This window comes from Dunckerocampus dactyliophorus, chromosome 18 (assembly GCF_027744805.1).
Source record: "Dunckerocampus dactyliophorus isolate RoL2022-P2 chromosome 18, RoL_Ddac_1.1, whole genome shotgun sequence".
Classification (NCBI taxonomy): Eukaryota; Metazoa; Chordata; class Actinopteri; order Syngnathiformes; family Syngnathidae; genus Dunckerocampus; species Dunckerocampus dactyliophorus.
Window position 1 is genome coordinate 1,465,039 of NC_072836.1, and position 27,989 is coordinate 1,493,027.

Below are 27,989 nucleotides of genomic sequence, written 5' to 3' on the forward strand. Positions count from 1 at the left end.
ATGCCTAAACACGGGTGTATCTTAGGAACTACAATAGATGTTATATACTCTCTTCGGTCGCCTTTCTTGCAACAATGACACTTGAGTAGTACTTCCCGTTGTCTACTTTGTACAACCACCTAGCATCATGTTATTCACGCCACATAGGTATCAAACAAGTCAATCTTGCATACTTTTATCAGGGATTTGAAAGGCACACATTTTTAGCATCATAATTGTAAGAATTGCCATATTCTTTGATGAATACACGTCCAGTCATGTGATGCTTATTTTCAACATTATATTATAAAATAGGTCACATTAAGAACAACTTGCATTTGACTACGAGGATCCACCGTGTCCGGCATCTTAAATGTCTAAGATTGTTGTAAAACATGAGAAATGGTCTTTTACGGGCTGTTTCCCTGATCAGTGTGTGTGTGTGTGTGTGTGTGTGTGTGTGAGATCTCTAACCCTTGGGAATCCAGCGTGTTGCCTCCATCCAGCAGCAGCTTTGCCAGCATGGTGAAGATGCTCATCCTCATCTCCTGGTCTCGGTCTGGCTGGAGGCAGGAGTGCAGCAGAGGCATCAACTGGCTTACAAACTCCCCAATTGCAGGACCTATAACACGCACACACAGGGTGTTCTAAACAAATGTACAGTGGTACCTTGGTTAACGTCCGCCCCGGTTAGTCTTTCGGTTAACACCCCAAATTTTTGCTAAAATTTTGCCTTGGTTTGCGTTCGCCAAAATACCAGTCACTTTGTTTACGCCAACATTTTGGATCACACGAAATCTCGCGATACTTGCACATGACCCTGGAATACATTGTGGGCCACCGGCGCCATTTTTATGGCAACGCTTGTATATAACAGAGTTTTCTGCTGCCAGAGAGAGATACACGGCGTAACAAACACATTGACCACACAAAAGAGCAAGACGATGGACCGTACCGAGACAAGGGTGCAAAATCTCCAAATTTGATGGTTTAAAGAGAAGATCGTCATCATTTCAGGAGGTATGTCAATAACACACGGCCACGCTGTGTCGGCACACCCTGAACATGCTCCCACACAATTTATTTAAACTTTGTCAAGTACTGTTTACGTTTAGTGCACAACACGTGACGCACATTGTTCCCGCATGGGTATGCTTTGATACACACCGCCCGCCTCTGCATAGATTTTTTTATGGCATGACTGCAGAAATAGTTTAAAAAAAAAAAAGGTAAAAAGCGTAATCTCCTCTCCTCGCCCTCACTCTTTGCAAAACTAGGTAAAAGTGATGGTAAACGTTCAGTTGTCCATTCATTTGTAATTATATTTATAAAATGTATTGGATGTCTGGAATAGATTAATTGGATTTACATTTTTTTCTATGGGGAAAATTTGCTTTGGTTAGAATCCGTTTTGGTTTGTGTCGGACTTTGAAGAAAGGAAGTTCATTTTAAAAAAGCGTGACTGCACGCAAATACCAAGGGAATTGTTTCGTGATGTGCGTGATTCCATTGCTTCACGTTGTCAACAGTCTTTGAACCAGAACCAACGTCAGTTTAACAATTATTTAAAGTGCGCATACCTTTTTTTGGAACACCCTCTATACTGTATGTACAGTATATATATGGTGTGTTCTCTGAACTTGCTGACTAAAAGGGGTTGAGATGCACTAAAAATTTGCTTATTTTTGACAGGGTTCAATAACCGCCATATGATAAAAAAACATGCAAAAACGAACAAGTGGCAAATAAAACCTAGCACTTAACAAAATATCAGCAATAACAATCGTGATGACTGGACACCATGAATAAGGTTTTATGCACATGGAGTCATTTGGCCACATAACTATAGCCTAGTTTCTTGCTTTGCAACTGCTGTGCTTTAGACGCAAAACGAAAGTCGTTAAAAGCGCACAAATTAATGCTCATGACGGCCACCAACAATTTCGAAATATACATAGTATAAAAGATCCTTGTACAGATCTCTGCAGGTTTGGAGGTGGTGTCATATAATCATATTTCTTACATTTTCCCACATGAGCTCCTCACCTGCTCTGCGCGTTTTGCATGCAACAAGAGACACATTGTCTGTCCCCCTGCATGAAAACGACTTCTTTGTTCTACACTGGAAACCTTCCTCATTTTCGGTAGTGCTCCTTCCCAAGTTTGCAAGCTCCCAAATGACCTTTGGCGAACAAGACAAGGCCAAAACACTCACAGGATATTTAATGGTGCATTGACTAAAGGTTAGTGAGACATCAATGGAGTGGTGAGACAGGGACACACACACACACACACACACACACGCACGCACGCACACACAACAACCCTGAGGAAATGAGACATAAAAAGGTCCTTGTGTCACACTGTTTCCAAACAAGTGTCTATTACAGGAAAGTGAGACTCTCACACGACAAATATTCCCACTTGCACCACTGCCCCCCCCCCCCCCCCCCCACACACACACACACATACACACACACACACACACAAAATGTTTACATAACTATACTTAGCCCTACATGTGTGTGTCATGCCTGATAAGTGCAGGTGCCCTGTTCAATGGCACGGCGAGAGAGGAGACGGCGGATATCCTGAGTGGGTTCAATGGGTTGCCGTTTGACAACAAGAGGAGATATGGCAGACGGGAACGTTTGAATCAAACGGTGGCGGCCAAGGTCGGTTTTATAACAGTACACGTCAGTTGGGTTGTGAATGCAGTTTTCGAACTGTCAAGATGTGTCAAGAGTAAACAAAATACAGTAGTGAGGTTGAATTCAATCTGTTCAGGGACGCTGGCTGACCAAATTCATTATTTCAACCATTTTTAGTGACATCAATTAGAATTGAATGAATTGTTCAAACTGCCACCATCATAAAAGCCTCTCTGATTACATGTGTTCCATACTCTGTTACTTAAGCGGCGTCATCTCGTATTAAGTCATTGCATCTTTCAACATTCTTGACTGTCATACAAGTGTAAAAAGAAGTTAAACGCTGTAACTCTGACGAAGCATGAGAGACTGTGACTAAGGTGCAGTGGGAGAGTCTTTGATGCAACTTCAGAGGTATGTTTTCCAGAATTTTTTTAATCAAATTTGGATCGGCTCCAGCATACCCCGCGACCCTAATGACGAAAAGCGGCATAGAAAATGGATGGATGGAATTTGGAATTCAGCAACATCAAAGGCATTTTTGATCTAGATTGCAGTTGATTGGTTGGTTGTCACTTCTGTGTGTTATTATTATTACACAAACTTAACTTTCACTTTCTAGAGGGGCGCAGCAATTGCTATATAGACTCTGTGGACTGTCATTCCAGGCTCTTCGTTAATCTTCCTTGTAGATGCTAGAGTCCAGCGCTGTAAACAAATCCAATTGTCCTTCCTCTTTTGTGGTTAATTGGTTCCAGACCCGACTGTGATAAGTACATTTACGCCAAGTAGGATTCTATATCAGTAAATTCAATATTTTTGTAGTTAGAGCATAGAAAACCTGACTTTGTAAATACCAGTTTTAACATTATTAGAGCCCTGTAGACATTAAATAACACCCCATAGCCAATTTTACGCTCTTATTATTCTTTGTTTACATCACATTGCGTAGGCTACGGGATCACTGCCGGGACGTAGGAGACAGCTGCTGCTAGCATAACAAGCCACTAAACTAACTAGTTAGCCTCTCCAATTTACTTATTCTAAACTTAAAGTGTTTCAAGTGGGGAAGAAGGACAAAGAAGCCAAACACTTACCACTTCCACACAGAATGAGAGGAGAACCTTTTTTTCCACTCACTATCAGTCATGGCATGTCGGCTGTCGACTGTCTCCATGCAGTGTGAAAGGTAATGTAATATAACGTCATGTCTCATAACATTACTGATGCCTAGTGACCACAATCCTACATTTAACTTGTCTTTCAATATATATATATATATATATTTACTAATAATAGGGCATAGTCAACCACAGTGATCATTTCTAATTTTTTGAAAAAACCCAATAAAGTGAGGGAGCGATATTTGAACGGCGATATAGCGAGAGACAAGTGTATATTGCTCTTATTCTTAACACAATTTAAAACCTGGGAATTGTGTGATGATTGTCTACTTCTGATAGCAACATGGCTGACAGAACCAGGAAGATGAGCTAAAATAAACAAACTTTTAAGCTTTTCCATGCGCATTAAATCTTTATAAGTACTTATAAATTGCTGTTCTTGTTTATGAATAACGTGATGTAGCACCCTTGTGTGATGAAATCACAGTGCACTCTGATGTCACGGTATTTACGTAGCTGATGCGGGAATTACCATCCTCCCTGCCGAGGTACTGCACTGCTCGGTGGAAACATGGCTACCAGTACTGTTGAGGAAGAAGCTAAGTCCCCGGCCAAAGAGGAAATAAAACATTTACCAAGAAGAGATCGGTGTCATTCCAGCTTGAAGGATATCAGATATAAGAGGCTCTTGTCTCCAACAAACACAGATGAGTTGCAGGAAGAGCTGGTGAGCAAGCAAAAAGATCCAAGTCTGCGTCCAGCCTATTGTTCCACAGACTTCACGGAAACATGTGCACATCAAACACAGGAGACACACACTGGTTTGCAGCGCTCTCTTGCAAAAAGACATCCTGGCCATGAATCCTGGAGGGCTTAGTGCAGCACTCAAATGCACAAATGAAAAGTCGCGTGCACACACACACACACACACACACACACACACAATAGGCTTTCAAAGTGGCCTTGATCCAGGGGAAGGTCAAGAGCAGGCGGCGCTTGGGTCGTTTGATGTCCTGACCCGTGTTGGGATCACAGGGCGAGTGGACCGATTGGTTAGTGGTGTGAGTGTGTATGTTTGCATGGGGATTACTGGGGCACCCAGCTGCCTGGTCAATTAGAAAGAGAGGGGATAAGGGGGGAGGAGGAGATGCAGATGAAAGTGTGGCACAAGGAGGTGCTGATGATGGAGGATTAGGTGGCATAGAGGGAGCTAAAGCGAAGGTCTCCGCCACAGAAGTGGGGGTCAGCACTATTTAACACGCACACACAACACCCACACACTAATTTAGGCCCCGCTGAGACACAGACAAGCTGGACCGAGGGAAAATGTCAATAAGCCAACTGGTGCTAATGACAGCCTTCTGATTGTGTAACCTTGAAGATTTCTTCCAGGATGACTGACAGGCATTCATCTCACGCTTGTATACTGCAATAAATCTACTCCGGCGGATGCAACGAAGGCCTTGTTTTTCTTTCAAATGAGAGAATGTGTTCTGCTGCTATGACAGCTGCAGGGTTTGATGCGCTGCCTTCATGATGGATCATGTGCTAACAGCTAAATGTTTAAAACATGATGTAAGGGGCTTGTGTCTAAACTTGTTTCGGGGAAAGGGCGCCCAGTGAAGTAATGCTTAATAAAACATTAACCGGATTGTACGTTTTCTCCAATGTGCTTCTGGAAACAACCATCAGACAATGTTCTCACCTGATTGCACCACGATGATGTGCATTTGCAGTCTGTGTGGGGTGTAACTGGACCAGGTGTTCACAGAGGCAGACAGCCAGTCCAGCAGCTGGCCCATGTGCTGCCTGTAGAGCTCCGACACAGAGCCGAGGCCCTGGACCTTGAATAAGCTCTGTACGCTCTCCAGGGCCTGAGGGAGACACATGAAAGGACTGAAGAGAATAATTTCACCCCCCAACAAGTGACACTGCGATTTGTGCATTAAATAGAGAATAAAAAGAGCAATACAGCATGAGATTTATTCAAGTGTAGGGTTCTCAAGGGTGCTGGGAAATGCTTGAATTTGGGATAAAATATCGAAGAAAAAAAACACAAATGCCTTAAAAACTGTTATGGTAACTCAGTCCTTGGTTCAAAAAGGGGGGCTACACTAATCCCTCGTTTATGGCGGCTACTTGGTTCGAGTAAGTCAGATTCCTTATTTCTAAATCAAATATTTTTGAAGTGAGAGCATAGACAATCTGTTTACAACCTTCTAAATACAATTTTTTACATTATTAGAGACTTCTTGACATGAAATAACACCCCTATAGTCACCTTTACACTCCTATTACCCAACATAGTAAACATAATAAAAGAAAATAAGACATACAGCAAATAAGACTCGTGCTAGTGTGTCTTGCTGTAAATGTGTTACAGTTCTACGTAAGTTTTAGTTTGGCGTGGGTTACGGGGTTACTGTGCCTGTTGTGAGCTCATTCAAACCTGCAATAAAAGCCTGTTGTTGCGGCAATCAAGTCTGGTGCTTGTGTGTCTCACCGAACATTACAGCAACATTACTGACACCTAGTGCTCAATGTAGAATATTACATATCACAAAAAAATGCATCTTTTGAGTGCCTTATGTTTATATTTTACTTCATGTAGCAATTTTTATGCTGGAAATTGCTTCATTTCGGCAAAAAAATACGTAAAATTTGCTCATTTCATTCAACCGTGAAACAGCATGATTTATCAATCAATATAATGAATGTGAAGTCGCAAAATTTGTGGCCAGGGATTACTGTAATTATTTATTTTTTCAGACAAGTCAACCCATGAGAACTGTGTTGAAGACAAATCAGTCAATAAATAATAAAACCTACTACAAACAAAATACACATCAGCATGGTCTTACAGCCATGCCGCAGGAGCAAACTTCAAGATGCGCAACTTTACAAAGTGATGGTACAACTAATAATTTGGGTTTGGCGCCACGCTTACCCAAGCATTTTTACACACAAACACCTGCTCTCAATAGACTTCCAATAGAGAGTGTTATGATCAAGCTAAACATTCAGGGCTATCAAAAACAGGCGGTCACAAATTATTTAATTGTGTGCTATCATTTCGTTTGATTTAAATTTTCAGTCAATACATGCTGTCAATACATACAAACACACACACACACACACACACATATATATATATATATATATACACACACACACACACACACATATATATATATATACATATACACATATACATATATACACATATATACACATATATATATATACACACATATATATATACACACACACACACACACACACACACACACACACACACACATATATATATATACCTGTATATATATAATCCTGTCCTGTCATTGATCTTTCTTTCAGTAAAATACAGTACAAATGGGCATGTTTCAGGCATAGCTGCAAATGGTGATTAATCATGATTAATTATTTTGAAAACCATGATTAATCTGATTTAAGAAGTTAATCATTTGACAGCCTTAATGTAAATCCATGGGAAAAACAACACATCAGACATGGCAAGGTCTTACACTTAGAAACAGGCACGACATGCACAAGGGATGTCACATAAAGCAAAGGAAACCGACCCAAACCACACGCTAGTGATCTAAGAGAAAAAGACAGGAAGTAAATAATTAGTGGACCTTCTGGGCACTTCATAAGTCCCGCCATTGTCCCTCAGGGATGAAGAGGGATGGAGACAACCCTGAGCTGTCCACTGATGGGAAAACTGTGCCCCATTTTTTATGGGAAATGTCTTCTTTCCCTCTGGGCCCACCAATGCTTTCCTATTATTCACAATCCATTCACGCCACTCTGTTCTATGCCTCATCACCACCCGAACGCGCAGACTGATGCAAACACACGCGGTGGCTTATGTGGTGTCTGCTTGGCAAATCACTGCAGACTGACCTCAGATTCTGTTGACTTCATTTGTCACAGTTCCTGTCTGCCTCTTGAGAGTGAACACATGAATTCTTATGACGCAAGGAGACCAGACGGATGACACACACCTGCTAAGAAACGCAACTCTTTGCTGCCTGGGTTGTTTTTTTCCCCTTCTGTTTGTCCGCCTCGCCTTTCACCCACCTCCTTTCACCTAAGACTGAATTTAAATGTTCCATTCCAAAGGTGCAATTTCAGCCCCCCCTTGGCTAAGTGGGTAATTATACTGTTTGTCATGCCCACTTTGAAGCTGGGCATTCCTGAAATAGCTGCCTTGCATCATAAAACCTGCTTTCTAATGAAACGCACGGTGTATTTCCTCACCTTCTCGCTGATGTGAGGCTCAGAGGCGAGGCTCTGGACAGTGACCAGCACCTGCAGCAGCTGCAGGCTGACCGAGCCGCAGTCGGAATCGCACTGATGCAGCAGCACATCCACGCAGGCCAGCAACTGCTCCAAGTACACAACCTGGGGGAAAAAAGCGAGAGGAGGTGAAGTTGTGTAATACTGAAGAGGCAGGCAGCCATCCATCCATCTGTCCATCTCCATGCCATGTCATGTTTGCTCCAAATCCTGCCGCTCAACTTTAATTTCCATGTTATCACTGGGGAACGTTGCGCCTTTCCACCCTGATGGCTGTTTACTCCTAGCCTGTCATTAGGGCTAAACGGTGGTGACTGTGCGAGTGTGGTGATGAAGAGATGGTGAGAGACACACCTGTTGACCTTGGCAATTTACAGGAGCAATCACTGGCACGTGTCTGCAGGAAAAACAAGTTAAGTAGAGATGCTGAGCAGCTGGAAATAAAATGAGCTCCGATCCGTAAAATAGGCACACCTGTATGACCCAATGAGACCTAATAGAGGAGAATTTGCAAAAAATAATGTTTGTTTTTCACTTTGCAAATGGGTGGCTCTGCTGTACGTCATAACAAGACACCAAAATAGAAGAACCGTCTTAGATGCAGTGCAGTCCATTTATCTCTGACACTACCATTTCTGAACGAGAAATCTTGTCACGTAATCTTGCGAGATCTTGAATACAACAGAATACAGCAATATATTGTTATATTTTTACAATTTTTGCACACTTTCATCACTGTGCCTGATTTTGCATTAGTATTGCATTATACAGTATTGCTATGCGATGCAGTATAGCAAACAGAGTGGCTAACCTTAATCTGGTACACTGTATAATTAAGTGGCAAGTGAGTGAAGATAGAACCTTTTGTTTGAACTCACCCATTTTTCATGTGAACAAAAGTTTCATCAGACCATGAAACCTTTGTCTTAGATTTTGCTCATGTTCATAACAGAGACCTAACACAAACCAAAAGGCACCGTGTTCCTTTTAATTAATCCCACACACACACACACACACATACTGTAATTTTATAATGAGTCGGCCCTTCTGTCGTCTGGCTGAGATGCTCAGCCCACCTAACCAAGGATTGGTTGAAACCACGTTAGACCAATGCACCAACAAACAGTTAACAGGAAGTTTCCTGATCATTGGGACCGCGACCCCAGCAGGCAGATGGGAAGAGGAACTCAGTTTCACTTTAGAGACTGCTCGGACCTTGCTAAGCTTTGGTTGATGGCCTGATTGTTCTCGCCATTGCTGGCATTGCAATTGTTTGTATCTACGTTTTGTAAAATTAAATTGTAAAATTAAATTGAAAAACCTTGTAAAACTTGAGAATCTCTGCATTATTTCACAGATGGTAGAACAAAAGAATCTGGGTGGACTTCTCCCTGCTAAAAGGGCCAGCCCGAGCAATCGCATGGAAAATGGGTGGGTTCAAACAAAAAGGTGCTATCTTCTGAGTTGTGCATCCAATCCAGATGTAAATACCTGGAAATAAAAGCTGAAATGTTGCTCTTTGGTCTCATATTCAGCTTTTGATGTCAAACCCAAATGTCTACAGCAAAAATACTTGTGGAAGGCACTGTATATTGACGTCTCATTCATTCACACAGTACAGAACGGAGAACATGCGGACTGACAGTGAGCTTACACACATTCCAACATGCATATTAGACTACGGGGGCAGAAAACAACCATTAGAAATGCCGGGAGAGCGAAAGAGAGCGGAAAAATCGGTGTGGGGTAATAACTAGTTGGACACCTGGAGCCAAGGCAGCTACACCTGGTTTCATTGGCCTGGACACGCTCCTGCAAGGGCCTCATTACACACTGTGTGCATCTGTCCACCACTGGATACATCAATTACACACGCGACTCCAGCCGTCGCAAAAAAGTCGGATGCCTCCACTTTGGAGCCCACCCCCACTCACAGCCACTCATGTTGCTATGACGACAGGAAAATAAACACCCTGCAGTCAGGTTCGGGCTATCGTTATGCGTCATTCAGGGTAGTATGCAGCTGCCATCCATAACAAATGTTGGCATGCGGCTGATTTATGAATGTTTTGCATTATTCGGCACAACACTGTATTGTGATATTGAAATGAAACAGAGACTTCTTTCCCTGCGGTCCTGTTAATCTGCTACTTTGCAGTACCCACCAACAGGCGCGGTGATATAGCTAAAACATTCACTTCCACTCCTGTCACCATGGTAACACAAAACAAAATGACTGTCACCGGTGGTGGGGGCGAGGGCTGTTAATCCTCGGCGGAGTGCCCCTTTAAAAAGGAAAAACATATGCAATTGAAAAGCAAACACAACACAGACGTACCTTACAACGCGCTCGCTCCTTGAAACCACCAGCTCGCCTTTCATTTGACCTCAAACCCTTAACGCCGTTTTCAACTGACCGAGATTATTTTCACAAGGAAAAAGAAATCCTCTCCCGGTACTAAAGAAAAGAAAACACGGCACATGAAAGAGTCGGTGAGGTTAACTTGCACAGAAGCGTCGTATGTCGGCGACCATATTTGCAGCTTCCTTCACCATTTTCCCTTTCTCTGTTTGCTTTGAGGACTATTTATATTTCATTTTTGGACTGTGTTATTTGGATCTCTGTTCGACAAATGTTGTATAAAAACATTCCTTATAGTCAATTGCAATGTGCTTTATAACTACTTTTCCTTTGTTTTCTTCAGATGCCAGCATATGTTGGCCTGTTGTAACAAAGTCCTTTGTGTAGACGTCCTACATATGCTCGACTCCTGATTCAGACAGCCTTGGGTGTCTGCTTTAGCCTCTCATTTAAGATTACTCCTCCCGTGGCATATGCACATCCTACATACTAACATCACTCTGTGTAGTTTGAGGTGAGGTTGGAGCGTGAGGTCGACAGGCGGCTCGTTGTGGTGAAGAGAGGGCTGAGCCGAGACAGCTTTCAATTTACAGCACTCACCCTAAGAGATAGGTTGAGGAGCTTGGTCATCCGGGAGGGGCTCAGAGTAGAGCCGCTGCTCCCTCACATCAGGAGGAGACAGTTCAGGTGGCTCGGGCATCTCGTCCGGATGCCTCCCTGTTGAGGTGTTCCGGGCACGCTCAGCCAGGAGGAGGCTCCCGGACAGAACATGCTGGAGCAGGGGTGAGCAAATTTCCAAATTCCTTTTTTTAAACCTTTAACATCTAAACCCTAGCCGACAACATGACTTGCAGTGCTATGGTGGCACGCATGAGTCGCCAAAATAGTCAGTGGCAATCTGTAGCTTGTACAAAAAAGCGATCCAAACAACACAACACATCAACACACAAAGTAACCCACCCACTGCACCACGTGGACATACACACAAATATCTACACACAATACCCATGCCAAAAAAACACCCTTATATTCCCGCTGCAAGGCATGCTGGGTAGCTTGTTGTACTCTTTCTCCCAATATTTTGCCTTGTTTGTCGCATTAATACCCAGACCCAGACCCAGACCCAGATAAGCGGAAGAAAATGGAGGGATGGATAGCACTCTCTGTAGAAGGACATTTTGTCCTGACACCATCTGTTCAGGTTGGATCAATTTGTCTCCTTGCATGCAAGTTTTATTAAAATGTACCTCTCGTTATTCTCAAATAACTTGTCTCGTCTCTCACCTATTTTGGAGCTAGCAGCAAAATTCGTGCTTGGTCCATCATGCCATAGCCCTCCACAACTTTTCATGGAAAAACATTTAGTAGTTTTTGTGACAAAGAACGATGCAAACATTGACTCCATGAGGGAAGCAGCAAGGATAACGTCACTGTCCAATAAAAAACATCTATAGGAGAAAGGTTTGGACACACCGCCTCATTGAATAACATGAGAAGGTAGCCTGGCGCTGAATCTCCAAATGTGGTGAATTTTTTTTAAAAAAGATGAGAAAATCTGGTGATTAGGGGTGCCACGAGACACTGAGTTCACAAAACAAGAAGATGCACAAGATTGTGTCTAGATAGACGAGAACGAGACGAGATTTTAACATCACTTTTAAGAAAAGTACAATGAAAAAATATGAAATACATGACAATATATTGCAATGTACTAATTTCATTTCTACTATTTTAAACTCTCCTGCACTTTGTGTGTATGTATAAAAGACTATGACTGGCAAAAGGGCCTCATTCCGTTCTTGCTGTTGTTCTATGGAAGAAACATGCCAAGGCACGGAGTGAACCTTGGCTGTTGGAAAACAGACACACATACACATGGAATGCGGAGACGCATTCACATACTGAGACCGGCAAAATGATCAAATTCATTTTTCATTTATTGTGTGATTAATTCATTAATTTATTATCATCCCAGGCCTAGTGCCAACGAGACATTTTTTTTTCCTCAATGAGAAATCTTGCCACCTTTTAATCTCACGAGATCTTGGGACACAACATCTTGGGACACCCCTAGTGGTGATGCATGCTTTTTCTTTTTGCCAGCGTGTGTCAACAAGGATTTGGGGGTCAATCAGCAGACAAGCAAGCAAGTTAAGTGGGTCAATTCCCTCCTTCCTGAGCCGTGTCGCAGGTGCTCTTCCATGGCAACAAGAGCCAAGGGGGAGACCGATGGACATCCAAGCCGAGAGGAGAGGAAACAGAGGCCTCCCTCCATCTGTGACCATCCTGTCCTGTTCATTCTCCCTCTGGTTGACCTCGAACAAGAGCGACGTGGCAGGACAGAAACGGGTCAAGCTCTGTGCCTCATTTATCATCGGCCTTGACCAGACGGCCTTTGACGTTTCGGCGGGGATGGGGAGCGGGGGGTGGGAGGATTATATGTAAAGCTGGGCAGTAGGGTAGAATAAAAGGTGACATACACAGGGCTATAAAGAAAAGAAACACACAAAGACCTTGTACTGCTTTGCACACAGGAAGGGGTCAGAGCAGCCATGGATTTTGTTATTTGCTATCTCGGGGAGACATTCCTACAGGTCTCACTTGGAGAGGCGAGTTGCTTGTCAGCCAGGATCACAAAAAGTGAAAAACTATTTTCTACCAGTGGAAAGGAAGTTCAGAGAAGTCTGGTCCAGGTTTGATGGGCTTTTTCCACTGGAAATGTGTTATTTTAAGACAAACAACAAAGGCAGCCTTATCTTCTTTTTTTTCCCCACTCCAGAGTTTAAAAAAAAAAATGGAACATGGAAGGTTTTAGAAGCAGATTTTCCATCTGAGCACAAACATGATGATCACAGACTTAAAATATTAGATCTGACAAACATGTGGCCGGTCAAGTCGCTTTTGCCAGGTCAGCTTTTTTTTTTTGTGCAGATTTCCTCAACAGCAAACTCGCTGAACTCGCCGTGTACAGAAGTGCTATTGAAAGATCCACTTTTGAACCGAGGCTGCCTTTAAAGATGAAGCGTCTTATCACAAAACATATTTACAAGAGAGGAAGGCAAGAAATATACAGTAGCGGTGCTGCGGTGCCAGTGCCAAAAATAAGAGCGCTCAAGTCCGTGGAGCCAAGCTGACAATGACCTTCTATGACCCTGCCAAAACCACCAAATACGACCTGAATTTAAACAGCTGGTGTATGAGGGAGCTTAACAAGCTGGACTTCTGCTTGATGCTCTACACCGGACAATCAAACGCTTGTTCTGGCTGTGGGTGAGCGCCATGGAAGTGCCCTCAGGTGAATAACAAAACAAGGTAAACCACAACTAGAGCCAAACGGCCCACATGCTCACCTGCTGATATTCCTGGCAGACGTCAGGACGGACCAGCGTGTCGGCAATGTGCTGGAGATGTGGTGTTAGGACAGCTTTGGGGCATCCTCCCAGCACTGCACGCAGCACCATGAGGGCGGACCAAGGGTAGGATGAGGAGGATGGGATGGTCACATGATCCAGGAGCAGCTTGAGGAAGACCTCAGGTGGGACGAAGGTGCCCAACAGTTTCGCAGCAGCCAGGCACTAGTGGAGAGACAACAGGAAGTCCTTACACATATGAAGACATCATCCACTCACTAAACACGTGCTGCATCCAGTCAACACTCACATTGTTGACCACATCCCTCTCAGAGTCGGTACAAGCCCGGTAGAGGAGGGCCAGGAGAGGCTGTAGGTGCTGGGTGCTGTGGTCCTCGGCGTGGAGCAGCAGCACCGACAGAAGCTGGGAGGTTCTGACCCGAGTGGGAACTAGCCAGTCGGTCAGGTCGTGGGTCACGGCGGGCACAAGTCGCATCAGATTCCTTATCACCAACTCTCTGCAGCCCAAACCTGGACGCTCCACTATGGGGGTTGAGGGAGACCACCTGTTCTATTTTTTACTCTACCACACCATATCAGTCTAAAATGTAAACGTGTACAGGTGGCATCTGTAAAGCTGAATTTAACAGTGGAGTTTGGACGAAAAGCTTTTATTCACTGCTGGACAAAAATTTAATCATTTGTCAAATTAAATTCATAAAATTTAATTTTTCATCAAATTGTGTAATTTTGTATATTATTACTTATTATTATTACATTTTGGTTATTAATAATTATTTATTTTAATTGTGTCATTCATTGTTTATCATATTTTAAAACTAATTATGCAATAATTACTTATTAGTACAGTAATTTAATTATCTCTACTGTAATTATAATATTAATAATTTATTCATTCATTCAAATCACAAATCATATTTTCATTTGTACTAATTTAACATTTGATTTGAACAATGTTTTATTTTCTGTCTCTCGTATGGGCCCAAAACAGAGGGAGGTGAAGAGCGGACTGAAGAAAAACAGGGCTAAATCAGAGGAGTACACATCGAGGCAAGACAAAACAAGCCCTTTTGTGGTTGCCCGTCTGTGTCGAACAGTGACCCCTGCACACTGGGAGGCCCTGCAGATTTACGATGGCAAGAAAGACTGAAAAAAGACCAAAAAAATGAGGAGAGCCTTTCCTTTCCTGTCCCCAGGCAGAGCTTGTATTTGTGGCAGTATTTGCACAAGCTAAGCTCACACACACACACACACACACACACACACACACACACACACACACACACACACACACACACACACACACGCACGCACGCATATATTTAACCTGGCAAGCTGTAATGACCATGTTCCTTTTCACGCTCGTTCCGCGCCCCCCGAGGGGAGCGTACACATTTATGTCCAAGCCAACTGCTCGCACATAAAACTCATCACTTTTACTGTGCGTTATTACATTGGACGGCTGTAAATAAATGTGATTTAAGGCCACAACGGTAAAGTTTGCATTAGCGTAGGAATCACGAGTGTGCCACAGGTGGATTACTTGATTTAAATCCATTCTATCAGTCTGGGTAACCAGCTACCTACCCCCTGGTGGGTAAAAGGGAGGAGGAGTGAGGAGAAAGTCCATCTTGTCCTTGAGGTCGTCCTCATTCTCCTTCTCCCACTGGGCACCAACCTGCTGCCATAAATCAGCTCCCAGAAGGCTGCAGAAGAAAGCTGAGTCAGTTTAGGTGGAACCACGACTGACGTTGCCCTCATGATTACACGGTACTGTACACTTAACAGTTACAACTAGAGATGTACCATATTTTTTTTCAAAAACGAGACTGATAATGTTCTGCTTCTCAAGACCAGTATGGTACTGATAACTTTTTTTTATATCTACTTTTCTGTTTAGATTTAACTGCAGTTTATACACAGCTGGAGGTATGAAGGACTGGAACAAATTAGGATTTGATGAACTGTACCTGTCGATTTTGTCCTAATGAAAGATCATGACATTACTACCACCACATCACTACTATCAGGAGAACTAGAGTATAGAGCGGGAGGAGCCACCTGCTGTAGCCCAGCAAAGTACACTATTATTGGACACACGCTCCGAGCAAAGGGGGTGCTGCTACGGAGGTCAGGAGAACCGCAGTATAGAGGAGAAGAAACCAGCTGCTGTGGCCCAGCAAGGTGCACTGCATTCAGGCACATGCTCTGAGCAGCCGGTGTGATGACACGGAGGTCTCTGGCAGACCTTTTGCACTTTTCAAACACCGTGGCACTGGCGTTTCGGGTGGCTGATAAGGTTTTTTGTGTGCTCGATGGGGTTGATTCACCCACCGGCATAGTACGGGTAATCTCGCCTCATTGGAGTTATGTTCGTTATGTCGTGTATTGTTAAACTAATGTAGGGGGCCATATTTGAGCTGGACCACGGCTGAGTTGCAGCGTAAAATGCAATGTTGCTGATTACAACACGTCCTCCTCGATTCAGCCACATGGCTCAGGAACCGCTGTCTGCGACATGCACGCCCACCCAGGCAACTCGCACCCTTCGCCAAACACCTCCAACATCTCCCAAAATGCTGGCCCCTCAACTGCACCGAAAGGCTGCACCTCCTCTGCAATGCAAGCACGCACCACCACGCCCTATAAATTCACTTCGCCGATCAAACGCCCCAGCAAGCGCCGATCACCGGGACGAAGGCCCAGTTTGCACATCCACACTGGAACTGTGGCATTTGGCTTAGAAATGATGGCTTTTGTGCCTTCATTCATATACGCGTTGCCCCTTCACTTTAATTGGTCACGGGTCCATAAAAGGCCATCACTGGGTCCGTATCCAGACCGAGCTCTGCCATTTGGTCATGGCTGCTTTAAGGTCTAATGCAGGGGTGCTCACACTTTTTTAGCCTGCGAGCTGCTTTTAAAAATGACCAAGTCCCAAAGATCTACCTACTACTATAAATATACAAAGTATATATATTTACTATATTTATTTAAAAAAATATGAGTATGTATTTATGTAGGTTATACATGTATATCAGGAGTGCACGCACTTTCTCAGCATGCAAGTACAAGTCAAAATGAGCTACCTCTTTCTATAAAACATATATCCATAATCATAATCATCCATAATCAGAATAATAAAGATGAAAGTTGCATCTTCATGTGTAGTTTGAAACGCTGCCGAGGAGCAAGCACGAATCAGGAGGGGAGTTTAATGTTAGCTGACTGATGTCATATGACAACTACAAAGTGGCGTTTACGCCATCGACTCAAACTACCTTGGCAATCTACCGGTAGCTCGCAACCGACGTAATGGCCACCCCTGGTCTAATGCCTCTGAGGTCATACAATCCGGAATTTGTCCATAATTTGGGGTAAAAAAGCCTCCAAAGTCACGTAAAACTTAAAAGCATGAACCGCTGTCACGCAAGACCTCACACAAGATGCCAATCATGCAAAACCTCTGCTTTGAGCATGTGTTTTGCTTTTTCTTTGGCTTTTTCCAACGCTGCCATCGTGGATGAGGTCACGCAAGCCATTAGCGCATCAGCACAGCCCACGAACGCTCCCTTCCACAAGTATCACTTTGCTTTTTCTTTGTCCTTTTTAAAGTGGTTAACTTCTTTTTATACTTGACAAGAAAAATTAATACATATGAGGGACACTATTCCAAGGCTGCAATGCTACAATTTGCCTCAGGATGGCAACAATTTGAGTCTGGAACAGATTTTTGCATTCATTCCTATTGGACAGTCTCCAGGGCTGAGCACCGATTGTGTTCAGTCTTGTAGGTTGCACTGCATTGGAGGTCAAACAACAACCATTGAACATAAACGTGGCACTCATTCCGAAGGTAGAAGTTTGGGATGTTGCATTATGTTTTCCTTATTTGTCACATGAAGCAAATGTGTTTACCTTATTTCTGGAATCTCATCAGTAATGTTACTCAGCAGGAGTGGAATTAACTTGTGGAAATAGGAGTATCTGTCCCTCAAGTTGAGCAGCCAGTTACCGACGACGATGGTCACAGCTTTTCTCACCTGCGCCACAAGAAAAACAGGATTGTGTGATTAGCGCAGTAATGCCACAGCGTTAAGCATTATTACAAGTAGCAATGAGAGCAGAACACAACCTGGGGTGAGTCGTCAAACAGTCTCTGCGCCAGGTGAGACAGGACGTCATCCACATTTTTCCCGGTGCCATGCTGAATGACCGCCCCTGTGGCTTCGATGACCGACACCCGTACCTTGGAGTGTTGGTGAGCAATTGTCTGCATGAGCGGCTTGACCAGACTCTCAGCTTGCATGTGGAAGTTTCCTGGAGAACAAATCGGAGCAAAGAATTAGGTGAGTGTCACTTTCGGTCAAGTTTTTTTTTAGATGATTTTGCAGTAGTTTTGATTGTATAGCGCAGGAGTATACAGAGTTTTTCCAGCCAGGGCCACATACCGACAAATGAAAGGATGCAAAATATAAGATTTATATATGTATATTTCAAGAAAAAATGCATCACAGCTTTGTGATATAGGTAAGTTTATTAGTATAAACTTCGGATTTTTCTCTTTTTTCCCCCATTGTTCGGTTGTTTTTTTAATTTACAAATTATTTTTTTACATTTTATATTATAATATATATTTTATAGTTTTTTTTTCTAGGTTTTCATATTATGACTTTAAAAAATGTAATGTTTTCTTTAATATTCCAACTCTGTGCTGCTAATTTTCCTCATATTATTAATGTTTTCTTGCTACTTTTTTTCCTGTTGGAGTACAACTTTTCTCTCAATATTGTGACTATTGTCGTAAAATTGTAGCTGCCGATTTTTAGAACATGCTCGGGCCAATGAAAAAACTGTTTGAAACCCCCCCGGTATACTTGAAATACTGAATCACTGCAAAGGTAAGGAAAGAAATTGGACAGCTGACGTGCTCATATTCGACATATTCCTCACGTGACAATACTGTACATGTAGCATTACGTGCAGGAAGTACAGGAACAACCAACCTGGCACGCTGTTGGCAAAGTTGACAGCACATTTGCAGCTTTCTCTTTTGACATCTGGGAAAGGGTCGACGATGGTTCTCCGCAGTATGTTGATCATCTCATTCAGATACGGTGCTAACCGCTTCCCGCACACCTCCACCGTCAACGTCAACATCTCCATAGCCGACAACCGAAGCTCCTCCGCCGGCTCCAGGATCTCCTTCTCCCCGAACCGCTGCGCCATGCACGGCATGAGATAAGGCAACGACTCCTGCGGTTCGGGCACATAGCGAATAAACTCACTTATTAACACAATAGCGATTTCTCTGCATCTTTCCATCGGATCGGAGAGACATTTGAGTAGTGGCTTGAGCAGGACAGAGAAAAGATCTTGGAGGACGACACCGGACAGCTTTTTATCCACCGTTTCTCTCTTGATGGACTCCAAAGCTCTCTTTCTTGTCGACTTGTTGTCTTCGCTGAGACAATTTAAATGTCGGGCGAGTCCTCGCAGAACTTCAGAGGAAACATGCTCCTCTCTGGACGCCGTGGCCGCCATTTTTTGTTGCGGTCGCGATGGCAACCGGTTGCTTCACGACAAACAAACTGCTGCTTTACGACAGCTTCCGGTTCAAAATGTTACAACTTTATTTTCAAATCGCAGTAGTCCCTCTTGTATGGTATTGTAGTTATGCATAGTTGAATTGAATCAATTCATACAGTTAGTATAGTTTACAATATATTAGTTAGATACATACATGAGTGCTGCAATAAACGAGAGCTTTTCAACAAACTAAATTGTCACGCAACGCGGGAGCACAAAAAGTTCAGATATTAGGGACAAATTCTTACCTTCCTAAGTTATTTAACGTATTTAACGAAAAGGTTACATTTTGAATGAATACAGCCCGCAGACACCGTTGCGGCTGAAATGACAGATTGACGTCATCGGCACTGACGCAGCCCCAGTCGAGGCTGAACGCTGCATCCGAGCTAACCAGCGGGCATCTCGCCTACCTCCCTCCCATCATTATATTTGTTACAGCATCCTCCCCACAAAGCAACGGTAGGGTCAGCAGTGACAGTACTGATTACATATTGTGTGTTTTTAAATGGACACCGAATGACAAACGAAGGCCTCCTCGGTAGTGTCTTAGCCGCAGTCGTTTGCCTTGGTTGTCGCTTTAAGCTAGCAAACGTCAACTAACGTTAGCTCGCCATTGAAGTCACCCGGAACAGGTGCCCTCTTTTTTCGGTTTAGTTTTCATGTGCAGCCACCTGCTGTGACGTGAAATGGCAATAAAACCATGACAGATGTATTATGCAGTAATAACGTTGCGATTGACCCTGCCAGGCAGTGGCATAGCTTTAGCTTTCACCTGTCTGGCTTGTTAGACTGGTGAAATGGAATTCTATAACGCAATAAAACGTTTATTATTGTGGTTGCGTTGCATCATAGTGCGTGTTGACCTTATGTAGCAGTGAGGACTCTAAAACGGATCACATTAGATTGTACAGGTGTACCTAATGAAGTGGATGTACTGTAATTGTGTCTGGTTTCCCCCTGGCTTATGTGTCTAACCATGCTTTCGCACAAGAATAGTATTTGATCTATTCCCACGCTGTTGTGGCAGGTAAAACATGGCTAGGAGTAGTAGTAAAGCTAGTACTAGCAGTAAACACAAGTCCCATCACCTTCACCCTCCACAGCGCCACTTTTACCATACTATATGACCCCATTTTTGCTCCTCCTTCTCTATTTTTGTGTTCCCCTTCAGCCCGCAGCATCCACCGTTCTGTCCGTCTACCACCATCGTCTCGATTCTGCTTTATTCCTCCCCTCCTCTCATGGTCCACCCTGTTTTCTACCACAGAGATAAAAGATAAGATGGCCACATCCTCCTCCTCCACTCTGGATGAAGACGAGAGTTTGAAGGGCTGTGAAATTTTTGTGCAGAAACACAACATCCAGCAGATCCTCAAAGAGTGCATTGTGAACCTCTGCATCGCTAAGCCCGAGCGCCCTATGAAGTTCCTGCGTGAGCATTTTGAAAAGCTGGAGAAGGTTGGTGAGAAACAAACAAATCAAAAAAAGAAACAGTTCTGTGTTTAGAATGTGAGCCTACATTGTTGTGTCGTGACTTCCATCCATGTCTCTATACTTAAAAGCCACGCATGGGTTTTGCAGTGGTTCTTGCAGGCTCAGTTCTCCGTTCGCTTTGTGGATTCGCGTGTGTGTAGCGTTCTTCTAGCATCGTGTCTCTGTTTGTCATGTGGTGCTTCATTGGTTGACGCTTCTAACAGCATGCAAAGACACACCGTCTCGTTTGGTATGATTCATAAAAAAAAACAAAAAACATTTGAACATTTAGTTGGTCCGAGAAGTAAATAAGAATAATTCTCAAGTTTTATCACTGGTCATGTAACTCTTAGTGGGTCTTGTGGTTGCTTCACTTTGAGAAAAATCATTATACGTGTAATAATAATAATAATAATTTTTTTTTTTAAATGTAATAATAATTACAATATACATGACATAACAACAATAATTAAAAATGTAAAAATGTAGAGAATTTGGCTAAATTTAAAACATAGATGTCAGAAAAGAAAGTAATTATAAGAAAAGCTGTAAAATGTTAGCACTTTATTGATCAAGTAACTCTTGGTGGGTCTTCTGGATGAAAAGTTATGATATTAATACAAAAATCATAATTAAAATGTAGGAAAATAATCAGAATTAATAAAATCATGAAAAATGCAGAGAATTTTGCCAAAGTAAAAAAGGGAAATGTCAGAGAAGAAAATTAATGAAAAATAATACTAAGAATGATTCAAAATTTTTTAGGACTTTATTAACTCCTAGTGGTTCTTCCGGATGCTTCAAGATGAGAAAAGTCATGATAATCATAAAGAGTCATTTAAATCTACATTTTATGTTAATAATGTCATTAGAATTAATAAAACAATAGAAAATGTAGAGAATATGGCTAAAGTAAAAAAAAAAAAAAAAAGACGTCAAAGAAGAAAATAATTTTTAATTTTAGCACTTTATTTCTCAGGTAACTCTTAGTGGGTCTTATAGATGCTTCACTATGAGAAAAGACATTGTAGTAATAACAAATATGATTTTAAATATATATTTCATGATGATGATGTCATTAGACAAATGTAGGACATTTGGCAAAAAAAGAGGGAACAATTACAAGAATAATTACACTATAATATTATTATATCGCCAATATATTATTAACATAACTGAGTATTGTGATGTAGTTCTTTTCAAGGGTAAAAATAGCAAACAGGGGTGTTATTATTGTAGAAAAGCTATGATTTTTTTTAATTCTCTGAAGTCATGTAAAAAGCAAGAATAATAAAGGCCATTCCCCAAGGTGAAAAGCACAAACGCACACACCATGCTGTTGTGTCTTCGATGTGCTTTTGGCTGTGCTTTGCTCATGAGTGGATCATAAGATGATTAAAAAAATAACAAATGGCTCCACTCTTCACACTACACGTGTCAAAAGAGCATCCGGGGCTGAGCCTCAGGCTTTAAGAAGGACACGTGATGTACACTAGGAGGCGCAACTGCTGATGCAGTGGTTTTTTTATGTCTGTGTGTGTGTGTGTGTGTGTATGTGCAAACACGTGAGAGTCCAATGACTTGATTAGTTTTTGTTCGAAGCGATCAAAGTGATATTTATTGGATTAGGAATGGCTGCACTGAACTCAAATTAGGGCCGGGCGATTTTGGCAAAAATCAAAATCACGATGAATTGAACCTCCAACCTGGATTTTGATTACTGTACGTTATAAGCGAGTACATTTTTGATGCCTACTGATGCCCTACTGAGACTTCTGCCCCCGCAACCCAGACCCGGATAAGCGGAGGAAAATTAAATGGATGGATGGATTTTTGATGCATTCCGATGACGCGATGTTTGTGAACGAAATTACTCTACAGATTTTTCTTCACTTGATTTATTGTTTTAAGTCAGCGTAGCTACAATTCGATTACCTTGTCATTTGCCAAATCTCCAAAGATGAAGCCATGAATTTAACTCTGGTCTGTGCTATGCTAACACACTGAACAGAAACATATTGAGAATCACTTTTTATTAGGGGTGTAATTCTCGGGCCGATATGAGGGAATTACGCCATACCGATAAATGTGATATCATTTTTTGTTCAGAAAAAAATGTCTTGTAGGCACAAGGCCTGGGACGACAGCAAATAATCACACAATAAATCCAAATGAACTGGATCATTTTGCCTGCCTCAATATATTGCCATGTGCATGCGCGTCTGTTTTCCTCGTCTCACGCCTCCAAACAAGCAGGAACAGGTTCAGTCTGTGCATCGCCATCAGTACCTTGGTGCGTTTGTTCCGTAGAACAATGGCATGAACGTAGTGAGCCCTTTTGACAGTCATACAGTCAGTCTCTTTGTCTCGGTGGGTGGAGGCGGAGCCACGAGTATTCACACAAAGCGTAATGTAGTAGAAATTAAATTAGTAGATTGCAATATGTTTTCATATAATTGTTCTTTTGTACTTTTCTGAAAAGTAATGTTAAAATCTCGTCTCGTCTTGTCTCAAGCTCGTGTATCGTATCGTCTTGTGAACTGCGTGTCTCGTGACACCACGAAAGTGGTTCGGCCCGCAACATATCAGTAGAGAGGCAAAAATGTCATCACTGAATGTCTTGTTTTGCCTAAAACACAAAGATAATGTGTCTGCTTTCATGGATGACTAAGGAAATTAGAAAATGTTCACATTCACAAAAAAAAGAAAAAAAGGGAAAAAAAATAAAGAAAGGGAATAAAGAGAAAATATTTACATATTCACATATTTACATTTTTAGATCAAAAAACGATCAGTTGAACACCAAAATAGTTGTCGATTACTTGGATAATTAATATTTTGTATCCCTTTTTCTACCAAAAAAAATCAGTATTAAAAGATATTACGATAAATATCAAATAGGAGCTGCCTTTTTGAGGGGCGACATTGATTTGTTCAAGCAGCTATTAATTGGGGCACGGCATCTATTAGAGTGGAGGGGTCTTATTATACAAGCTGAGCTTCTTCATGAGCTTTTTCACTCAAGTGGATGATATACCCTGCAAGCGATTGGTGGTCGGGCGTCTATTTGAGTGGAGGCCACTATTTGAGGAAATTTGGTGTTAGTAGATATTGTTTATGTGTCAAGAAGGTAGCGTTGTCTTGTGGTGCAATTGCATTTAATGACATGCAAAGGTGTTCCTTCTGGATCTTTTTAGTGGAACACAACATAGAAAGAAAATATACAAATTTGACTCAACTTCCCCGTTTAGCCTTTTCCCCTCCAGCACAAGAGGCGGTAACCATGGCAACAGTGGATGAAAGCTAGGCTGAAGTCTAGCCAGTGCTCAGTGAGCCACTTAAGACACAAAACTTTGTTCCCTCTTTTCCTTTGCATGTTCAACTCTCTCTGGGTACCAGTCAGTACTCCTTCTCTTCCTCATGCTTGCTCATTCCTTATTTATTTTCTCCATCGTCCACATCTTTCCTCACCTCCAAGAGGGACGTCTGTCCTCCTCTCACACTTGCCAGCCTCTCATCCTGTGATGCAGTCAACGTTCATTTTAAAACACACCACGCTTAGAAATGACATCAGTTTGTAAAAGTAGCTAAAAGTCATCTGGCGGACTTTCCGACTACAAACGCGATGCTCATTTGTAAACTGTCACTGCAAATGTCTTACCGACTTTTATCGTCACACGGGTTGATCACAAGACTCAACGATGTAATTTTTGCTGTCCCTAACAGTTTGGCCAGATGTGTAATTACCCGTTTGCAGCCTAATTACGAGGGATATCCCGATAGGATCTTCAGGATCAGGATCAGCTGCCGATCCACTATTTGGAAGATCGGATAAAATCGGCATCTGCCGTACGGGTTGCCGTATAACGTTTGTAACTCTTGGCCACACTCTAACTCAGTACGGTAATGCCCCTCACTGTGCCCAGACTGCTGTGTTATGTGGTGGGGAGCTCGCACGGGAAATGTCGCTCTAACTGCTGCTTGTTTATGCTGGGAACTGTCAATAAATTACAAATGCGTTGAAGAGAATTTGTTAAAAATGTCGTATAGTCTAAACCACAAAAAAGTGTAAAAAAAAAAAAAAAAAAAAAAAAAAAAAAGGATTGTGTCGGATCGGATTGGCAAGACTATAAAAAAATCGGATCGGATGCCGAAAAATGTGGATCGGGACATCCTTACGAATGACATCCTTATGAATCACATCCGTCCGCCTGTCAGTCATCTGTTGCTTGGTCGATGACAGTCCTGCTGGTGTTAGCACACGCTCAGCTGTCAGTCGAAACCAATCTTATATACTGTATCAGTAGTCCCTTCTAAGTCCTCTCTACAAACACGTCTCTCTGCCAAAACAAGACCCCTATTGATTTTGAGGGCTGTCCAACCCAACATGACCCTAAACTACACAAAGTTGATTCATGCATGGGTGAATTTCCACAGGATTCCTTATTTATAGATGGAATATTTTCATAGAAAACTACCTTCTAAATATTGTTTTTAACATTATGAGAGCCCTTGAGACATGAAATAACACCCCATAGTCACCTTTACATTCCTATTACCCAATATAGTAGACATAATAAGAGAAAATAAGACATAAAACATAATATAGATCTATGTTAGCATTGGGAGAGTTCCTTGTTGTTCTTTTTTTACTTCCTGTTCTTTACTGTACTTCCTGCGTTGGCTATTGTTTCATCAATGTAACATTACTGACACGTAGTGACATTAAGACATTTTTATGCTTTCAAATGCTTCGTTTAGGCCAAAAACATGTCAAATTTTCTTATGCATATTTTTCACTAATAATATCCGTAGTCAATGGCTAAAGAGCAAGGAACCGCGATAAACTCAGACCAACTCAGAGTTCCCACCTCTGTAGCCGACTGACAGATATTTGACAGAGCTCACGTCTTTATTTTAAGATGCGTAGTGAAGCCTGTTTGTTTTCTTGGGTGGGAGGTTGATGCATTCTGCATAATAGGGGGCTTTTAAGTCATCACGTCAGCGGGTGTATGCAGTGACCCGGGCCTAAATCTTCCCAGTAGCCCACCCCTGAGCCTCTCCAAGTAAAATATCTGACCCTGTCTCACTGGTGGTCCCCTTTTTGTCTTCCATCAGCTGTCCATTACATCCCTCCTTGACTGATCTACGGTCTGTGTGAGACACAAACACTGCCGAGGCGGCAGGGAAAAATCCAGAAGCAGCAGAAATATTTAAGCAAAGGGTTAGTTTGTCTTAGCAGTCAATCACTGGCACGTTCAGATAAAGGGATTCTGACAACTAAGAGTAATGAATAGTGTCAAATATCATATATTATATACAGTACAGGGATGGCCAGGTTATTCTGCAAGATAATTAAGGACGAAATTGGGGACAGAAAAAAATCAATACTGCAGCAATGGTGTGACAGAGTCTGGCACCTATTAACCTGTTCATAGCCCTTAGGTGGGATATTTGTGCTCTATGTGGATTTAGATCATGTACAGTAATCTCTCACCGCTTCCAATATCACGGATTTTCAAAAATGCACTACACTGGTCACTGGGTGTCAATAATGTTACATTGGTGACACAATAACCACCGCAGGAAGTACTGTACAGAACAGGAAGTAAAAAAAAAAGAACAAGAACCTCATATCGGGTGTCCACAGTGCGGCCCGGGGGCCATTTACGGCCCTCGGCACAATCAAACAATACAATTAAATAAAAAAACAAAAAAAAGCAACAGTAAAAAAAAAAGCAACATTTTTCAAGAATTAAGACAAATATAGTCAAATAAAGTCATAATATTAAGAGAAAAAATAGCTTTAAGTTGAAATATTAAAGACTAAAATATTAAAGAGAAAAACAAAAAGGAATAAAGTTTAAATTTTAGGAATATTAGGTTGGGTAAAAGCCATAATATTATGATAATGAAGTCTAAATATTATGAAAATAAAGACATGATATTACAAGAAAAAAGTGTATGAGAAGAAAGGAGAAAGGAAAAATGAGCAAAGAAATGTAACGAGACAAAGTTCATCCTAATAATACGCTTAGTCGGCGATAAAACAAAGCTGAGCTGGAGTTGTTTTTTTCTTTAAATATGAAAATGTCTCAGCATATCTACATGGGTTAGTTTAAAAAATATGTCCTTTGAGTTTTCAGTATGTGGCCCTTGCTGGAAAAAGTTTGGGCACTCCTGGCCTTTGTCTTATTTCTGTCTTATGTCTTATTTTCTCTTATTATGTCTGTTATATTGGGTAATAGGAGTGTAAAGGTGACTACAGGGGTTTTATTTCATGCCCAGAGGGCTCTAATAATGTTAAAAAGTGTATTTAGAATTTAGAATGTGTATTTAGATATGCTCTAACTATGAAAATATTTCATTGATAAATGAGGAATTTTCACTTATCACGGGTCTGGAGCCAATGAACCGCCATAAACCAAGGGCCGCGACTCAGAAACTGCAATTTCTGTCCTGAAGCATCGCTTAAAACAAACACACCAGCAAGTAGTCACATGCAAAAAGTCCAGTGGACACAATGCGTGTGCCTGTGTGCAGCCTACAAAGAGAGTGAATGTAATTTCATCGCCAGGAGGTTGGTGCTCCATGAAGCACATGCACGTAGCCCCCACCGCCCCACCACAACCCCCCCAAAAAATACAGCAGACTTTGTGTCCATTGTGGTGCTGTAATGGGGTGGAACAGAGTGATGAGTAGACTACTCTCCATGCTTCATTACCTGTGTGCTTTTGTGTAGCACTGTGTTGTCTTTGGGTTGGTGCTCTCAGTGGAGAAGGAACTGTGCATCAGTTCACTGCTGAAGGTAACGGCTCCTGATTATTTCTTCTTTGCGCCGATTTGAAATGAACTTCATGGAAGAGGGTGTGTCTGGATGTTGTTTTGGCTGACGGGTAGATTCGTAGTTGTGTATTTCATATTTCGATGAAAGTTTGTCAGAACCTTCGCTTGTTGCAAATTGGTGCAGAGCGAACAAAACAAAAGAGGCCCGTTTTTAATGGGACTCATCAGCCGTACATGAGTGCAAATTAGAGCGGATGATGGTTTGATAACTATGATGTTGGATGGAGCTTTTTGTGTTTGCGATTGATTGCATTTGTGGCGTCTATTGTCCCGCAATTCATTCTTTTGA

General features: G+C 42.1%; 2 protein-coding genes across 5 annotated transcripts in view; one reads left to right on the forward strand and one right to left on the reverse strand.

Moving 5' to 3' along the window:
• LOC129171028 (dynein axonemal assembly factor 5) overlaps positions 1 to 19,359 on the reverse strand; it is a 28,500-nt gene extending 9,141 nt beyond the window's left edge. The window contains exons 1-9 of the mRNA XM_054759318.1: positions 18,796 to 19,359; positions 17,925 to 18,109; positions 17,708 to 17,832; positions 15,377 to 15,495; positions 14,079 to 14,311; positions 13,769 to 13,993; positions 8,018 to 8,161; positions 5,460 to 5,628; positions 454 to 601 (exon numbers count right to left, since the gene is read on the reverse strand). Coding sequence (XP_054615293.1) covers positions 454 to 601; positions 5,460 to 5,628; positions 8,018 to 8,161; positions 13,769 to 13,993; positions 14,079 to 14,311; positions 15,377 to 15,495; positions 17,708 to 17,832; positions 17,925 to 18,109; positions 18,796 to 19,333 — 1,886 coding nt within the window. The 5' untranslated portion in view covers positions 19,334 to 19,359. The remainder of the gene's footprint in view (positions 1 to 453; positions 602 to 5,459; positions 5,629 to 8,017; positions 8,162 to 13,768; positions 13,994 to 14,078; positions 14,312 to 15,376; positions 15,496 to 17,707; positions 17,833 to 17,924; positions 18,110 to 18,795) is intronic.
• A 324-nt stretch (positions 19,360 to 19,683) lies between these two features.
• LOC129170645 (cAMP-dependent protein kinase type I-beta regulatory subunit) overlaps positions 19,684 to 27,989 on the forward strand; it is a 63,740-nt gene continuing 55,434 nt past the window's right edge. The window contains exons 1-2 of one of the 4 annotated variants that reach the window (XM_054758379.1): positions 19,684 to 19,840; positions 20,649 to 20,839. In XM_054758379.1, the coding sequence (XP_054614354.1) occupies positions 20,663 to 20,839 (177 nt within the window). In that variant the 5' untranslated portion in view covers positions 19,684 to 19,840; positions 20,649 to 20,662. Of the gene's footprint in view, positions 19,841 to 20,552; positions 20,840 to 20,863; positions 27,663 to 27,989 lie in introns of those variants that run through there. The other 3 variants (XM_054758380.1, XM_054758383.1, XM_054758382.1) reach the window with 3 other exon arrangements.